General features: G+C 42.8%; 1 protein-coding gene across 1 annotated transcript in view; it reads right to left on the reverse strand.

The window, feature by feature from the left end:
* The window catches only part of LOC122540182 (dynein axonemal heavy chain 8-like), a 1,370,012-nt gene that overhangs the window by 1,108,163 nt on the left and 247,007 nt on the right, over positions 1-14,842 (reverse strand). Inside the window, exon 13 of the mRNA XM_087976825.1 lies at positions 11,562-11,638. Within this exon, the coding sequence (XP_087832951.1) occupies positions 11,562-11,638 (77 nt within the window). The remainder of the gene's footprint in view (positions 1-11,561; positions 11,639-14,842) is intronic.

Genomic DNA, 14,842 nt, shown 5'->3' on the forward strand with positions numbered 1-14,842 from the left:
AACCACTGCAGTCTGCGGTTGCAAGGGACTGCTGCGTGCAACACCCTCCACCCCAGATCCCCGAGAGAAAGGGGGAGGACTCCCGCGTAGAGAGCCCTCCACAGGGGATCCCCACACTCCTGTTTATATCTGTCAACCAGGGCTCCCCTGATTGGCCCAGGTTAACAACTCCAATCAAGAATCTCAGAATCAATGAGATCCACCTGGCCATGGTTCCAGTCATTGCATCCCTGTCCCCTAAATCCAGGATGGTAGGCATGCTCTTTCGCTTGTAGCTTCTCCTGTGACGTTTCATCTCTGGATCTGGTTCCTCTGACTTGGACTCAGACATGGGCAGCATGCTTCTTCTGCCTAGACCACCTTAGGAGAGTTTCCTCTTCTTCTGGTGGTAATGGTATCGAGGCTGCATCCATCTCAGACCGTGAGGTTTCCTTAATGCTAGACAGAGGGGGAGCACCCACAGTTTCCAACTGTCTTTCTGAGGGGCCAGATATAGAGCCACAGTCATAGAGACACACAGCATGGAAACAGACCCTTAAGTCCATGCCAACATAATCCAAAACTAAACTACTATCACATGCCTGCTAACCCATGTCCTTCCAAATCTTTCCTATTCATGTACTTATCCAAATGTCATTTAAATGTTATAATTGTTTCCATATTCACCACTTCCTTTGGAGGCTTATTCCACACACAAACCACCCTCTATGGAAAAAAATTCCCTCCATGTCTTTTTTTAAAAAATTGTCCCCTAGTCTTGAAATTGCCCTTCTCAGGAAAAAGACACCTACCATTAATTCTATCTGTACCCCTCATGATTTTGAAAACTGCCAGAAGGTCAGTTCTCAACTTCCTACATTTCAGTGAAAGAAGTCTGAGCCTTTCTTTATAACTTAAACCTTCCATGTCCAGCAACAATTTGGTTAATCTCTTCTCAACCCTCTCAAGTAGAATAAAATTCTTCCTACAACTGAGCAAACAGACTGGACACAGCAATCTAAAAGAGGCCTCACCAATGTCCTATACAACCTCAACATGACTTCCCAACTGCGGTACTCAAAGGACTGATCAATGAAGGCAAGCATACTAAATGTACCTGAACCCCTAGATCCCTCTGTTCTATAACACTGCCCAAGATCCCACCTTTAAATTTATAAGTTCTATCCCTGTTTGTTGTACCAAAATGCAATACCCCACTTTATCCAGACTGATTTCCATCTGCGATTTTTCAGCGCATTGACCCATTTGATCAAGATCTCTGTAATCTCAGAAAGTCTTCTTCTCTGTCTGCTAATCCATTAAATTTGGTGTCGCCTGTAAACTTACTAACCATGCCTATGATATTCTCATTCAAATCATTTATTAGTGAGCGGCATGGTGGCTCAGTGTTTAGCACTGTTGCCTCACAGCATCAGGATCCCAAGTTCGATTACAGCCTCGAGCGATTGTCTGTGTGGAGTTTGCACATTCTCCCTGTGTCTGGGTGGTTTTCCTCCGGGTGCTCCGGTTTCCTCCCACAATCCAAAGATGTGCAGGTCAGGTGAATTGGCCATGCTAAATTGTCCATAGTGTTAGGTGCATTAGTCAGAGGGAAATGGGTCTGGGTGGGTTACTCTTCGGAGGGTCAGTGTGGACTTGTTGAGCCGAAGGGCCTGTTTCCACACTGTAGAGAATCTAATCTTAAAGACAAACTAAAGAGGATCCAGAACTGATCTCTATAGAACACCACTGATTACAGGCCACCAGTCCACCACCACTCTGTCTCCTGCCATTAAGTCAATCATGTATCCAATTGGCAAGCTCATCCTAAATCCTATTGGAAGGATGTTGTGAAACGTGAAATGATTCAGAAAAAATTTACAAGAATGTTGCCAGGGTTGAAGGATTTGAGCTATAGGGAGAGGCTGAATAGGCTGGAACGTCAGAGGCTGAAGGGTGACCTTATAACGATTTGTAAAATCATGAGGGGCATGGATAGGGTAAATAGACAAGGTGTTATCCCCAGGGTGGGGGAGTCCAGAACTAGAGGCCATAGGTTTTGGGTGAGAGGGGAAAATTTTAAAAGGGACCTAAGGGGCAACTTTTTCCAGGCAGTGGGTGGTGCATGTATGGAAGGACTTGCCAGAGGAGGTGGTGGAGGCTGATAAAATTACAACATTTAGAAGATATCTGGCTGGGTATAAGAGGAAGGGTTCAGAGGGATATGGGCAAAGAGCTGGCAAATGGGACTAGATTAGGTTAGGATATTTGGGAGGCATGGACAAGTTGGAACAAAGAGTCTGCTTCCATGCTGTACATCTCTGTGACTCTAATTTACCCACAACCGAAGTCAGACTCACAGGTCTATAGTTTTCTGGTTTCTCCTTACAACTCTTCTTAAACAAAGGTACAACATCACCCACACTTCAGTCATCAGGTACCTCACCCTTAGTTATGGATGATACAAATATTTCTCCAAGGGGTCTTGTAAATTCCTCCCTTATTTCTCACATATTCTGGGATAGATTCTATTGGGTCCTGAGATTTATTCACCTTTCTATCTCTAAGACTTCCAGAACTTGTTCTTTTGTAATGTGAACAATTTTTAAAACATCAATATTTATTTCCCTGTGTTCTCTACCCTCCCTTTCTTTCTCCACAGTAAAAACTAATACAAAATATTTACTAAATTTACTCATTATGTTTTGTTCCTGCCTCACTTGTGCAGTAGCAACTTTCAGATGATCTACATATTTGTTCAGGACTGCCTCACATATCTGAACTTTGGAGCTTATGGAACCTGACTGTGTCGAACTCACGTTGTACCCATGCTGGGCCATTTCCATGGTTTGGTACATTAAACTTTGTCTCCTGAAGTAAACTGGCCCTCTTGCTGCGAGGAGGCAAGTGGCTGGCATTAGCGTTCTTGCTGCCAGTTTATCCTCTTCCCAGGTATGAGGATATCAAGATTAATCTGGTGGAGAGTCTTCTCCGCATCAGCAACTCTGCTGGAGCTTTTCCTCCAGTTGTACGAGGGGTGGTCCTATAATCGAGCAGGAACCAAGACGGTTTAGGTCTAACATACGAGGAACGGCTGAGGATCCTGGGATTGTATTCATTGGAGTTTAGAAGATTAAGGGGAGATCTAATATAAACTTACAAGATAATACATGGCTTGGAAAGGGTGGACGCTAGGAAATTGTTTCCGTTAGGTGAGGAGACTAGGACCCGTGGACACAGCCTTAGAATTAGAGGGGGTAAATTCAGAACAGAAATGCGGAGACATTTCTTCAGCCAGAGAGTGGTGGGCCTGTGGAATTCATTGCCACAGAGTGCAGTGGAGGCTGGGACGCTAAATGTCTTCAAGGCAGAAATTGATAAATTCTTGATGTCACAAGGAATTAAGGGCTAGGCGGAGAATGCGGGTAAGTGGAGTTGAAATGCCCATCAGCCATGATTGAATGGCGGAGTGGACTCGATGGGCCGAATGGCCTTACTTCCGCTCCTATGTCTTATGGCCTTATGGTCTTATGGTTTGGTATTGGATGAAGCTATAGCCTGTTTCTTTAAGCCTGCTTTCAATACTTGGACTGCTCTTTCTACCAGACCATTGGACAATGGAGAATATGGAGCTATTTGAACATGCCAAATGCCATTTGACTTTAGAAAATGTTCAAATTCCTTGCTGATGAATGACATCCCATTGTCCATGACCAATACTTTCGGGAGTCCCTGTATCCCAAACGATGCTCATTCCTGAGCATTAGTAGACAGAGAAGAAGACTTTCTGAGATTACAACGATGCACTTTGAATGTGCATCCACAATGACTCAAAGCATTGAGCCCATAAAAGGACTTACTCAGTCAATGTGTAACTGAGTCCAAGGTTTACCCAATTATTTCCATATGGGTGTGCTGCTAGTGGTAATTCTTGTCCTTGTTGGCACTCTGGGCACCGGCCCACAGATGCAGATATGTTGGCATCCAATCCTGGCCACCAGACATAACTTCTTGCCAGCATTTTTATTTTGGAAATCCCTGGATGACTGTGGTGGAGCTCAGCCAGTATCTGGCAATGATCTTTACTAGAGACAATCACTCTTGCTCCCCATAGTAATGTGCCATACTGTACAATGATTGGTCTCACTGGGTCCAGAAAGGTTTCAAGCTGATTGCGATGGTCCCTGTTTCCCCATTACCACCAGATGTAGGAAAACCAGACAAGCCTGGGTGTTTTGTTGGACTCACAACAAAGAGCCCAAGGGAATTTAGACAACTGCCTCAGACTGTACAAGATGATCAGAGGTTAACTAAGGAGGAAGTACCAGATCAGCTTAAATAATATACATGCAAGGGTAAAGTTTAATCACACAGGCCAGGAGAAGCAGGTAAAGAGGTTAAAATATGAAGAAACACAGGATCCTCTTAGTCTGTAATGCTGAAGAATGAGGAGATATGTACTCCTGAGGGACTATTGCCAGAAAAGCTACTGGTAAACAGGAATTTATGGTGAGACAAAAAGCACTCAATTATCAAAAGTGAGGCTAGAGAGTCCAGAAAAGAGTGGAGAATTTGTGTTAGGAGTACTGGACAAACTCTCAGTTTAGGAATACAATTTGCCCTTGCAAATGATATAGCTGATTCACCGGCAGCTGTGCTGCCTACTCTAGTTGAAAAGCCAGTGGAGAGCAGGCAACTGAAGGATGTTTATCCAGGAATTTTCCCTGATCATGTGATCACAAGATCACAGAGTCACAAGTTGAAGCAGGAGAGATCAAAAGGCAAAGATAAGGAAGATGACATCGCTTTATCCGAGACTTTCTTTTTGATCAGATAAGTGGGACAGAGCAGGAGTAACTAGGTAAACATGCAAGCATCTTTAGCTCTGCTACGCTTATTGAGTTACAGCAGAAAGATGAGATGTTAAAACAGCTGTATCAAAAGGCACATACAGAGAAGGAGAGTGAATGCATCCCTATATGTTATTACTTAACAATTGATGTCTTAATAAGGAAATGGAGACCATCACACTTTCAAGAAAATGAGAAATGGACAGAGTTTCTTCAAAATAGTTTTGCCAGTAGGATATAGAAAGGAGGTGCTGCAAGTGGTGCATGAGCTACCACTTGGAGATCATTTAAGGGTGAGCTAAAATACAAAGACATGTTTACTGACCTGGACTACACAAGGATGTAGTTGAATTTTGCCAGACGTGTCATACATGTCGGCTAATCAGAAAGCCACAGGCAGTATTAAAACCTGCACCTTTAATACCTATTCCAGCATTTGAGGAACCTTTCACAAGAGTCTTGATTATTTTACTTCAAACAAAAAGTGGGAATAAGTATTTATTAACAAAAATGGATGTGTCAACTAGATTTCCAGAGACAATCCCATTACGCAATATCACAGCTGAAAGGGTTGCAGAAGAATTATTTTTTTTACTAGATACGGACTACCAATAGAGATCCAGTCAGATCAAGCATCATAACCAAACTATTCAAGGAGGTAATGCATAACTTGTGAATAAATCCATTCAAATCTACTGCGTATCATTCAGAATCACAGGGAGAACTAGAGAGATGGCATCAAACACTAAAGACCATGTTGACGGCTTATGGTCAGGATAATCCAGAGGATTGGGATAAGGGAGTTCTGTTTGTATTGTCTGCAATCAGAGATGCACGGAATGAATCAACCAAATTCAGTCCATTTGAATTACTTTTTGGGCATGAAGTAAGTGGATCGTTAAAATTGATTAAGGAGAAATTAATAAGTCAGAATTCAGAGACCATTATGTGTCAAATTTTACAGAATGATTGAACAGAGCTGGACAGTTGGCTAGACAGCATTTAAAAGTATCACAGCATACAATGAAACAGGAAGCAGATAAGAAATCACAAATTCACAATTTTGCGATTGGGGATAGGTATTGGTGTTACTACCAATAACAGGAGAGCCTTTAAAACCAAATTTAGTGGACCTTATCAAATCAAGAGGAAATTGAGTGAGGTGAACTACTTAATAAGGACTCCATACAGTAAGAAATCTCACACAGTGTGTCATGTGATTATACTCAAAAGTTATTTTGATAGGGAAGGAAAATAAGAGGTGTTAATGATTACAGCACAGAAGGAACAACCAAGTTCAGAAGATTCTGAATTGGACATTCCTCAAATCAAATTGGACAGTGAGACAGTTGTCAAAAATTGGGATAAATTATTGAGTTACCTTCCACAAGAAAATCAAAATGACCTGAAAGAGTCATTACTATCACATGGAAAGATATATGGAAATAAACTGGCAAGTACTAACCTAATTGTACATGATATAGAGATAGGAGATGCTGTTCCGATTAAGCAACATCCTTATTGGCATAACCCTCTGAAGTTGGCATAGGTTCAGAAGGAGATAGAATGCATGCTCCAAATTGGCACAATCAAAGTGAGTTGCAGTGATTGAAGCTTACCCATCGTCATAATGTCAAAGCCAAATGGTACCCAATGGTTATGTGTGAACTATTGCAAAGTCAACACCATTACAAAGACTGATGCATATCCAATTCTATGTTCGGAGGACTGTGTCAAAAAAGTGGGACAAGCATCTTACCTTTCTCAGTTGGACTTGCTCAGAGGCTACTGGCAAGCACCTCTGTCAGAGAGAGCAAAGGCGATTTCGGCTTTCGTAACGCCAAATGGACTATATCAGTTTAAAGTTATGACATTTGGCATAAAAATGCTCCAGCCACACTTCAGAGACTGGCTAATAAGGTCATTACCGGGTTACCCAACTGTGTGGTGTATATTGATGACCTGGTGATTTTTAGTCACTCAATGAAGGAACATTTACTGCATTTATCGGACTTGTTCAATCGATTTTGGAAGGCAGGCTTGGTGGTAAACCTAGATAAAAGTGAATTTGTCCAAAGCCCAAGTCACCTTCCTGGGCCATGGACAAATGGACAAATGGCCCCACGGGATGCAAAATGAAAGTAATTGGGGAATTTCCCACATCGTCGACGAGAAAAGCGGTACTACTGTTCCGGCGATTGAGTGGATTTTACCAAAAGTTTGTGCCGAACTTTAGCAGTGTGGCTCTAACACTCACCAAATTGTTAAAAAGGGCAAGAAGTTTCATTGGACAGTAGACTGTCAAAAGGCATTTGATAGCCTAAAAACTGTGTTAACCACTGTCCCAGTATTAGCCATACTGGATTACATGAAGCTTTTCAAGGTGGTTATCGATGCCAGTGATGTGGGTGCTGGTGCGGTGCTCTTGCAGGAGGATGATGAGGGGATAGAAAGACTCATTGGGTATTTTTCCAGGAAGTTGAATGTTCATCAAAAGAAATATTCAACAGTGGGGAAATAGATTTTAAGCTTGATGTTGGCATTACAACATTTCAGTGTTTATATTACCAGCGATGCATCTAAGACAATCGTATACACTGATCATAATCCATTGACATGTGTGGGAAAATTTCAGGACAAAAATGCCAGATTGTTTAGATGGAGCTTGTTGTTGCAGCCATTCAATTTGACAATTGTGCAGGTGGCAGGTCGTAAAAACATGATTGCCGATGCATTATCTACACTTGAATTATATATGGAGGCATTCGGTGGCGGAGATGTCACGTCCTAAATTTCCATGTAGTTATGCATGTTTACATGTTTAAAGTTAGTATAGTGTATATGCATGTGTAGACTACTAACCGGGTTTTTGAAGGGTTTTAAAATGAAGCCATCTTTTGATGTTGACGGTGCATTTTTTTAAGGGAGGAAGTGGCACAAAGCTGATCCCTTTTTTCAAAAAGCTGTTCCTTTTCTCAAGGATACGGTGTCCTTGATTTTTTTCAGAGGGGTCATAAACAGGTCTCGGCTCCGAGGTGACTAGTTTGGTACAAAGATGAAAAAGGATGTTGACAGGCCTTTTGTTTTTATGTAAACAGTTGAGACTTCAGGCCAAAGTGGTCATGTTTTAGAAGTGACCTGTATAAAGAAAGGGGAGTAGTCAGCTCTCTAGCTGAGCAGTTCAGTCCAGAACTAGTTAGGAGTTCAGCTATTTGGAAACAGGTTATCTCTCTCCTTCTGGTCTTCTAACTTTAACCTATAAGCATTTGTTCCATTTTTACTGTTTTTTTTTAAAGGGGTTTGCTTATTGGGATTGTTGTGTATATTTGGAACAGCATAATTAAGTCTAGTTTGGATAGACTAAGTTCTGTAGGAGTTCATTGTTTTGTTCTTTGTGTTTCATTGTGTAATTTTGTGAATAATTTTTTGTCTGTTTTAAAACCTGGTAATCAACCTAGCTAACTAACACTGGGTAATTTTCACTGTACACTTACCTAAACAAATTGCAAAGTTATGATCTGGGCTGCCTGCTTAAGAATGTTTTGAGTGGTCTGGTCTAGTCCATAACAAAGATCCCCCACAAATTGAAGGAAGAATACCACATTTTCTGTCACAGGAGCCTACAAACACACAGCCTCAACATTGAATCATTGAATTCATCAGTTTCCAAATCTCCCCACCCCCACCGCATTCCAAATCCAACCCTGTGACTCGATACTGTCCTCCTGACCTGAACTACCTATCCACCTTCCTTCCCACCTGTCTGCTCCACACCTCCCACCAACCTATCACAATCACCTTCTACCTCCACCCATCTATCATCATCTCACCTACATTTTCCCTAGCCCCCTCCCCCATTTATTTCTCAGCCTCCTCCCCCTCCCAAGATGAAGAGTTATGTCCAAAACATCAACTCTCTTGCTCCTCAGATGCTGCCTGACCTGCAGTGCCTTTTCGAGCACCACACTTTATTGACCGTGATTAGTAAATTTGCAGATGACACTAAAATATGCGGTGCATTGGACAGTAAGGAAGGTTATCAGAAATTGCAGCAGGACCTTGATCAGGTGGGGAAGTAAGCTGAGAAATGGCAAATGGAATTTAATACAGATAATTGTGAGGTCTTGCATTTTGCAAAGTCAAAGCAAGATGGGAGTTTCATGGTGAATGGTAGGGCCTTAAGGAGTGTGGTGGAACAGAGGGACCTTGGAGTTCAGGTGCATGGTTCACTGAAAGTGGAGTCACAGGTAGACAGGGCAGGGAAGAAGGCTTTGGAACACTGGCCTTCATCAGTTAGGGCATTGAGTATAGAAGTTGGAAAGTTTTGTTGCAGTTCTACAAGACTTTGATGAGGCCGCCCTTGGATATTGTGTTCAGTTTTGGTCATCTTGCTGTAGGAAGGATGTTATTAAACTGGAAAGAGTACAAAAGAAATTTACAAGGATGTTGGCAGGACTCAAGGGACTGAGTTATTGTGAGAAGTTGGACAAGATAGATTTTTTTTTGTTAGAGCATAGGAGACTAAAGGGGGCTTTTAGAGAAGTGTATAAGATCATGAGAGGCATGGATAGGCAATCACCTGATGAAGGAGCAACGCTCTGAAGGTTAATGCTTCCAATTAATCCTGTTGGACTATAACCTGGTGTTGTGTGATTTGTAACTGAATGCACTCAGTCTTTTTCACAGTGTTGGGGAATCAAGGACTAGAGAGTATCAGTTTAAGGTAAGAGGGGAAAGAATAAATGGGAATCTGAAGGACAATGTCTTTACACAGAGGGTGGTACGCATATGGAATGAGCTGTCAGGAGAAGTAGTTGAGGTGGGTACATTAACAACATTTAAAAGGCATTTGGATGAATACATGGATAGGAAAGGTTTAGGAGAATACGGGCCAAGAGCAGGGAAATGGAGTTAGCGTGGATGGATATTTTGGTCAGCATGGACCAGATTGGGCCGAAGAGCCTGTCTCTATGCTGTAGGACTCTATGACTCTATAACTCTATGAGAAGGGGGTAAGTTTAAATTATGATTGCCTTTCCCCTCTTAAGCCCAAGACAGTGAAGTTTGATTTACTCTTTTCCTGTTTTATTCCCATTCATTGTTGAAGAAAGCCAAGGAGATTTCCTCAAACCTTGTTCTATTGAATTTCTATTTTAGAAATAAGCCCACAGCAAAATCCCTGATATCACAGCCCATTTTTTCCCTAAACTCCATATTCTGACCTCACCACATTATAGCCTTTGTTCAAAAGAGCTGAACTCCAGAGGTGAGGTGAAAGTGACAGCCCCTGACATCATGGCCACATTTTTCAGGTGTGACATTAAGAAGCCGTAGAAATTGGAATCAATTGCAATCAAGGGATGAACCCTCTGCTGACTGGAGTCATATCTGGCACAAAGGAAAATGGTTATGGCTATTGGAAATCATCATCTCAGGCCCAAGATATCTCTGCAGGAGTTCCTCAGCGTAGTGGCCGAGGCTAAACCATCTTCAGTTGCTCCATCTGGTAAGAAGTGGGGATGATTGCACAATGTTCAGCACTGTTCATGACTCCTCAGATACTGAAGCAGTCCATATCCAAATGCAACGAGACCTGGACAATATCAAGTTTTGAGCTGAACAGTGACACGCAACATTACTGCCACACAATTGCCAAGCAATTACCACCTTCATCCAACAAGAGAGAATCTAACCATCAATGATTGACATTCAATGGTGTTGCTATCACTGAATTTCCACTGTCAACATCCTGGAGGTTACCATTATCCAGAAACTCAATTGGACTGGCCATTTAAATACAGTGGCTACAAGAGCAGTTCGTTCAGTTACTAGGAATATTGCACCAGTCCACTTGCTGACTCCCCAAAGCCTGTCCACCTGCTACAAGGCATGAGTCAGGAATGTGAAGGAATACTCCCCACATACTTACATGATTGCAGCTCCAACAACACTCAAGAGGCTTGACACCATCAAAAGCAAAGCAGCCCACTAGTTTGGCATTATATCCACCAACATCCACACCTTCCACCACCAAAGTTCAGTAGCAGCAGTGTGTGCTATCTAGAAGAGTTTGCACCTTAACAAACCCATAACCTTCACTAACTAGAAGGACAAGGGCAACAGGCAACCCTCAAGCCACTCATCACCCTTTCTTGGAAATATATCACCATTCTTTCAATGTCACTTGATCAACTGATTCTACAATTCTCTCTCTAACAACAATGTGAATCTATGGACTGCAACAGTTCAAGAAGGCAGTTCATCACCACATTCTCAATGGCAACTAGGGATGGACAATAGATGCTGGCCCAACCAGTGATAGCCACATCCCATGAATGTGTTTTTAAAAATTCTCCTTCTTCAGCTCTCTGTCCAAATGCAGATCCAACACACAGCACTACAATCTCTGAACACAGATAAGGCAAAGAGGTAAGACCCAAATCCAACCTACTAGAATGGGGGCAAACCACATGTTGTCAGTAATTTAATCTAGAACTGCCTCCAGCCAACTCAACCAACTAGCCCCACAAGGAATCCAATTTGCTGTGCTAGCATTAACTATTACATGCATATTAATTTTTTTTATATTTGCATTTTTTAAATATTGCATTTTGAAAATATTTGCATCTCTGGACCATGAAGAATCGTAAACAAGCACACTTACCAATAAAAAAATTAATCCTTTCCGAATCAAAATTTTATACTGATAAAATATTTAATTTGAATACTTGCCTTTTTAGAAGTTGTAAAGAATGCCGTGAAGAAATAATTTGAGCAAAGGAGTTACTCATGAAGTCATTAAGCAAGTTCTAAAATATTTAAACAGAAAAAAAAATTAGTTCTCATGATATTCAATTCCAGATGTTTTCTACAAGATATTTATGATTTGCAACAAGCTGCCTCTAATTATTTAACTCAAAGTACATACTATGAATGAAAAAAAAGGATGGCTAGGTTAGGAATGGCACATGAAGGCTTGAGATTCTTGAGACAATGGGACCAGGTCTAGTCAGAAAGTACCTATTCAAAAGATATGAGTTGCACCTCAACAAACTGGGACCAATATCTTCATGGGAAAATTCTCTAGTCTGGGTGGAGAGTGTTGAAATTAAATATGTAAGGAGATGGGCACCAGCACATAGAAGTTAAAAAATGTATACACTTAATGGTAAGGTCCTAGGGGGTGTTGCCAAACAAAGAGATCATGGAGTATGTGTTCGTAGTTCATTGAAAATTCATTTAAGGGCGGCACGGTGGCACAGTGGTTAGCACTGATGCCTCACAGCACCAGAGACCCGGATTCAATTCCCGCCTCAGGCGACTGACTGTGTGGAGTTTGCACGTTCTCCCCGTGTCTGCGTGGGTTTCCTCCGGGTGCTCCGGTTTCCTCCCACAGTCACAAAGATGTGCAGGTCAGGTGAATTGGCCATGCTAAATTGCCCGTAGTGTTAGGTAAGGAGTAAATGTAGGGGTATGGGTGGGTTACGCTTCGGCGGGTCGGTGTGGGCTGAAGGGCCTGTTTCCACACTGTAATGTAATCTAATCTAATCTAAAATGGGAGTCACAGGTAGACAGGATAATGAAGAAGGTGTTTGGTATCATTGATAACTAAGTCAAAGTACTGTCTATCAAATAAGTCCATCAGTGGATTGGACCTTTTGTCATAGAATCTCTACATTGTGGAAACAGGCCATTCAGCCCAATAAGACCACATCAACCCTCCAAAGAATACCCACCCAATTCCATCCATTACCCTTTAATATACAATTACTCCTGACTAATGCACCTAACCTACACATCCCTGAGCATTATAGACAATTCCATATAGCCAATTCACCTAACCTGCACATCTTTCGATTGTGGAAAGAAACTGGAGCACCCGGAGAAAACCCACATAGACATGGGGAGAATGTGCAAACTCCACACAGACTGTAACACGAGGGTAGAATTGAACCCAGATCCCTGGCACTGTGAGGCAACAGTGCTAACCACTGAGCAACCATGCTACCTTTATTGGTCAGTCAGTGAATTCAGTATAGGAGATGGGAGATCATGTTGCAGATGTAGACCACTTTTGGAATACTGTGTTCAGTTCTGGTCTCTCTGCTATAGGAAGGATGTTGTTAAACCTTAAAGGGTTAAGCAAAGATTTATAAACATGTTGCCAGGGTTGCAGGATTTGAGCTACAGTGCGAGGGTGAATGGGCTGGGGCTATTTTCCATGGAGTGTTGGAGGCTGAGAAATGACCGTATAGAAGTTTATAACATCATGAGAGGCATAGAAAGGGTGAACATTCAAGTTCTTTTCCTAAAGGAGTCCAAAACTAGAGGGCATAGGTTTAAGCTGAGAGGTGAAAAATTTAAAAGCAACCTAAGACGCAACTTTTTCATGCAGAGTGTTGAGTGAATGGAATGAAATGCCAGAAGAAGTGGTGGAGACTGGAGGTTGGAGGGATACGGGCCAATTGCTGGCATATGGGATTAGATTAATTTAGGATATCTGGTCAGAATGGATGAGGTGGACTCCCTGCTATAGGAAGAATGTTTCAGGTGTAATCCTTCTTCAGGACTGGGGGTGGGTGTGGGGGGAGCCACAGACAAAGGGAGAGGCATGGGCAGAGTGGTGAAGGGGGATAAGTGAAGACAGGTAGAGGGTACAATCAGTTTGGTCAATGGGAGAAATGAATCCAGTAGGTGGCAGGGAGCAGTGGAAGGGAGGGGGATGGGCTTGGAAGGGAATCAAGGGATGGGGAGGGAGGTTATTTGAAATTGGAGAACTCAGTTGAGTCCTCCGAACTGTAGGGTGCCCAGATGGAAGATAAGGTGTTGTTCATCCAATAGAGCTGTGGTTTATTTTGGCAATGGATGGTCATGTCAGAAAGGGAGTGGTTTGGGGAATTGAAATGGGCAGTGATTGGGCGGCCCAGATGGCCCCTGTGGACACAGCTGAGATGCTCGATGAGATGTTTCCTGAGTTTACATTCAGTCTCCCCAATGTAGAGAAGACCACATCAGGAACACCTGATGCAGTAAACTTGGTTGGAAGAGAGTAGGTGAAACTCTGTCTCACCTGAAAGGATTGTTTGGGGCCCTGGATGGAGGTGAAGAAGTTGGTGTACCAGCAGGTTTTTCATCTTATCAGATTGCTGGGGAAGGTATCTGGGGGTTCAGTGGCAGGGATGGCATAAACCAAGGACTATTGCAGGAAACGGGTCTTTGCAGAAGGCAGAGAGGGGTGTGGAAGGGGAAATGTTCTCAGCTGTGGGGTCTATTTGGAGTTGGTGGAAGTGTTTGAGGATGATGCATTGGATGCGGAGACTGGTGCGGTGATGGATGAGGACAAGGGGTACTCTGTGTTTATTGCGTTGGGGGGGGGTGTTTAGAGCAGTGGAACTGGGAATGGAGGTGGTGCAGCGGAGGGCTGTCTTGATGACAGAGGGAGGAAAAGCACATTGTTCAAAATAAGTGGACATCTGGGATGCTCGTGAGTGCAATGTCTCCTTGTCTAAGCAGATGTGGCAGTGGCGGAGGAATTGGGAAAATAGGATGGAGTTCTTGCAGGATACTGGGTGGGGGGAGGTGTAGTCCAGGTAGTTATGGGAGTCTGAGGGTTTGTATAGACAACTGTCTGGAGACTGTCGCCGGAGATGGAAATGGTGAGGTCAAGAAAGGGGATGGAAGTGTCCGAGATGAAACAAGTGAATTTGAGGGCGGCATGGAAGTTGTATTGAAGTCGATGAACTGCTCCAGTTCAGCCTGGGTGAGGACACTGCACCGAAGCAGTTATTGATGTAACAGCGGAAAAGTCGGGGTATAGTGCCTGTGTAGATACTGAAGAGGGACTGTTCGATGTAGCCACAGACCGTCTCACTAACTGAAAGCCATACTAAAAGCCTTCCTGGGTCTGTGTGAGCCCTGATCCTGTCCACTCCTAAATCTTTGGCCCTTTTGAGAAAAAGACACCGATGGAGAACTCAACGTGTTTACAAACTGTCTTTCTGAAGGAGACATTC

The sequence above is a fragment of the Chiloscyllium plagiosum genome, unplaced genomic scaffold, assembly GCF_037043375.1.
Source record: "Chiloscyllium plagiosum isolate Xiang-an unplaced genomic scaffold, Cpla_swu_hap1 HiC_scaffold_3, whole genome shotgun sequence".
In the NCBI taxonomy this organism is placed as follows: domain Eukaryota; kingdom Metazoa; phylum Chordata; class Chondrichthyes; order Orectolobiformes; family Hemiscylliidae; genus Chiloscyllium; species Chiloscyllium plagiosum.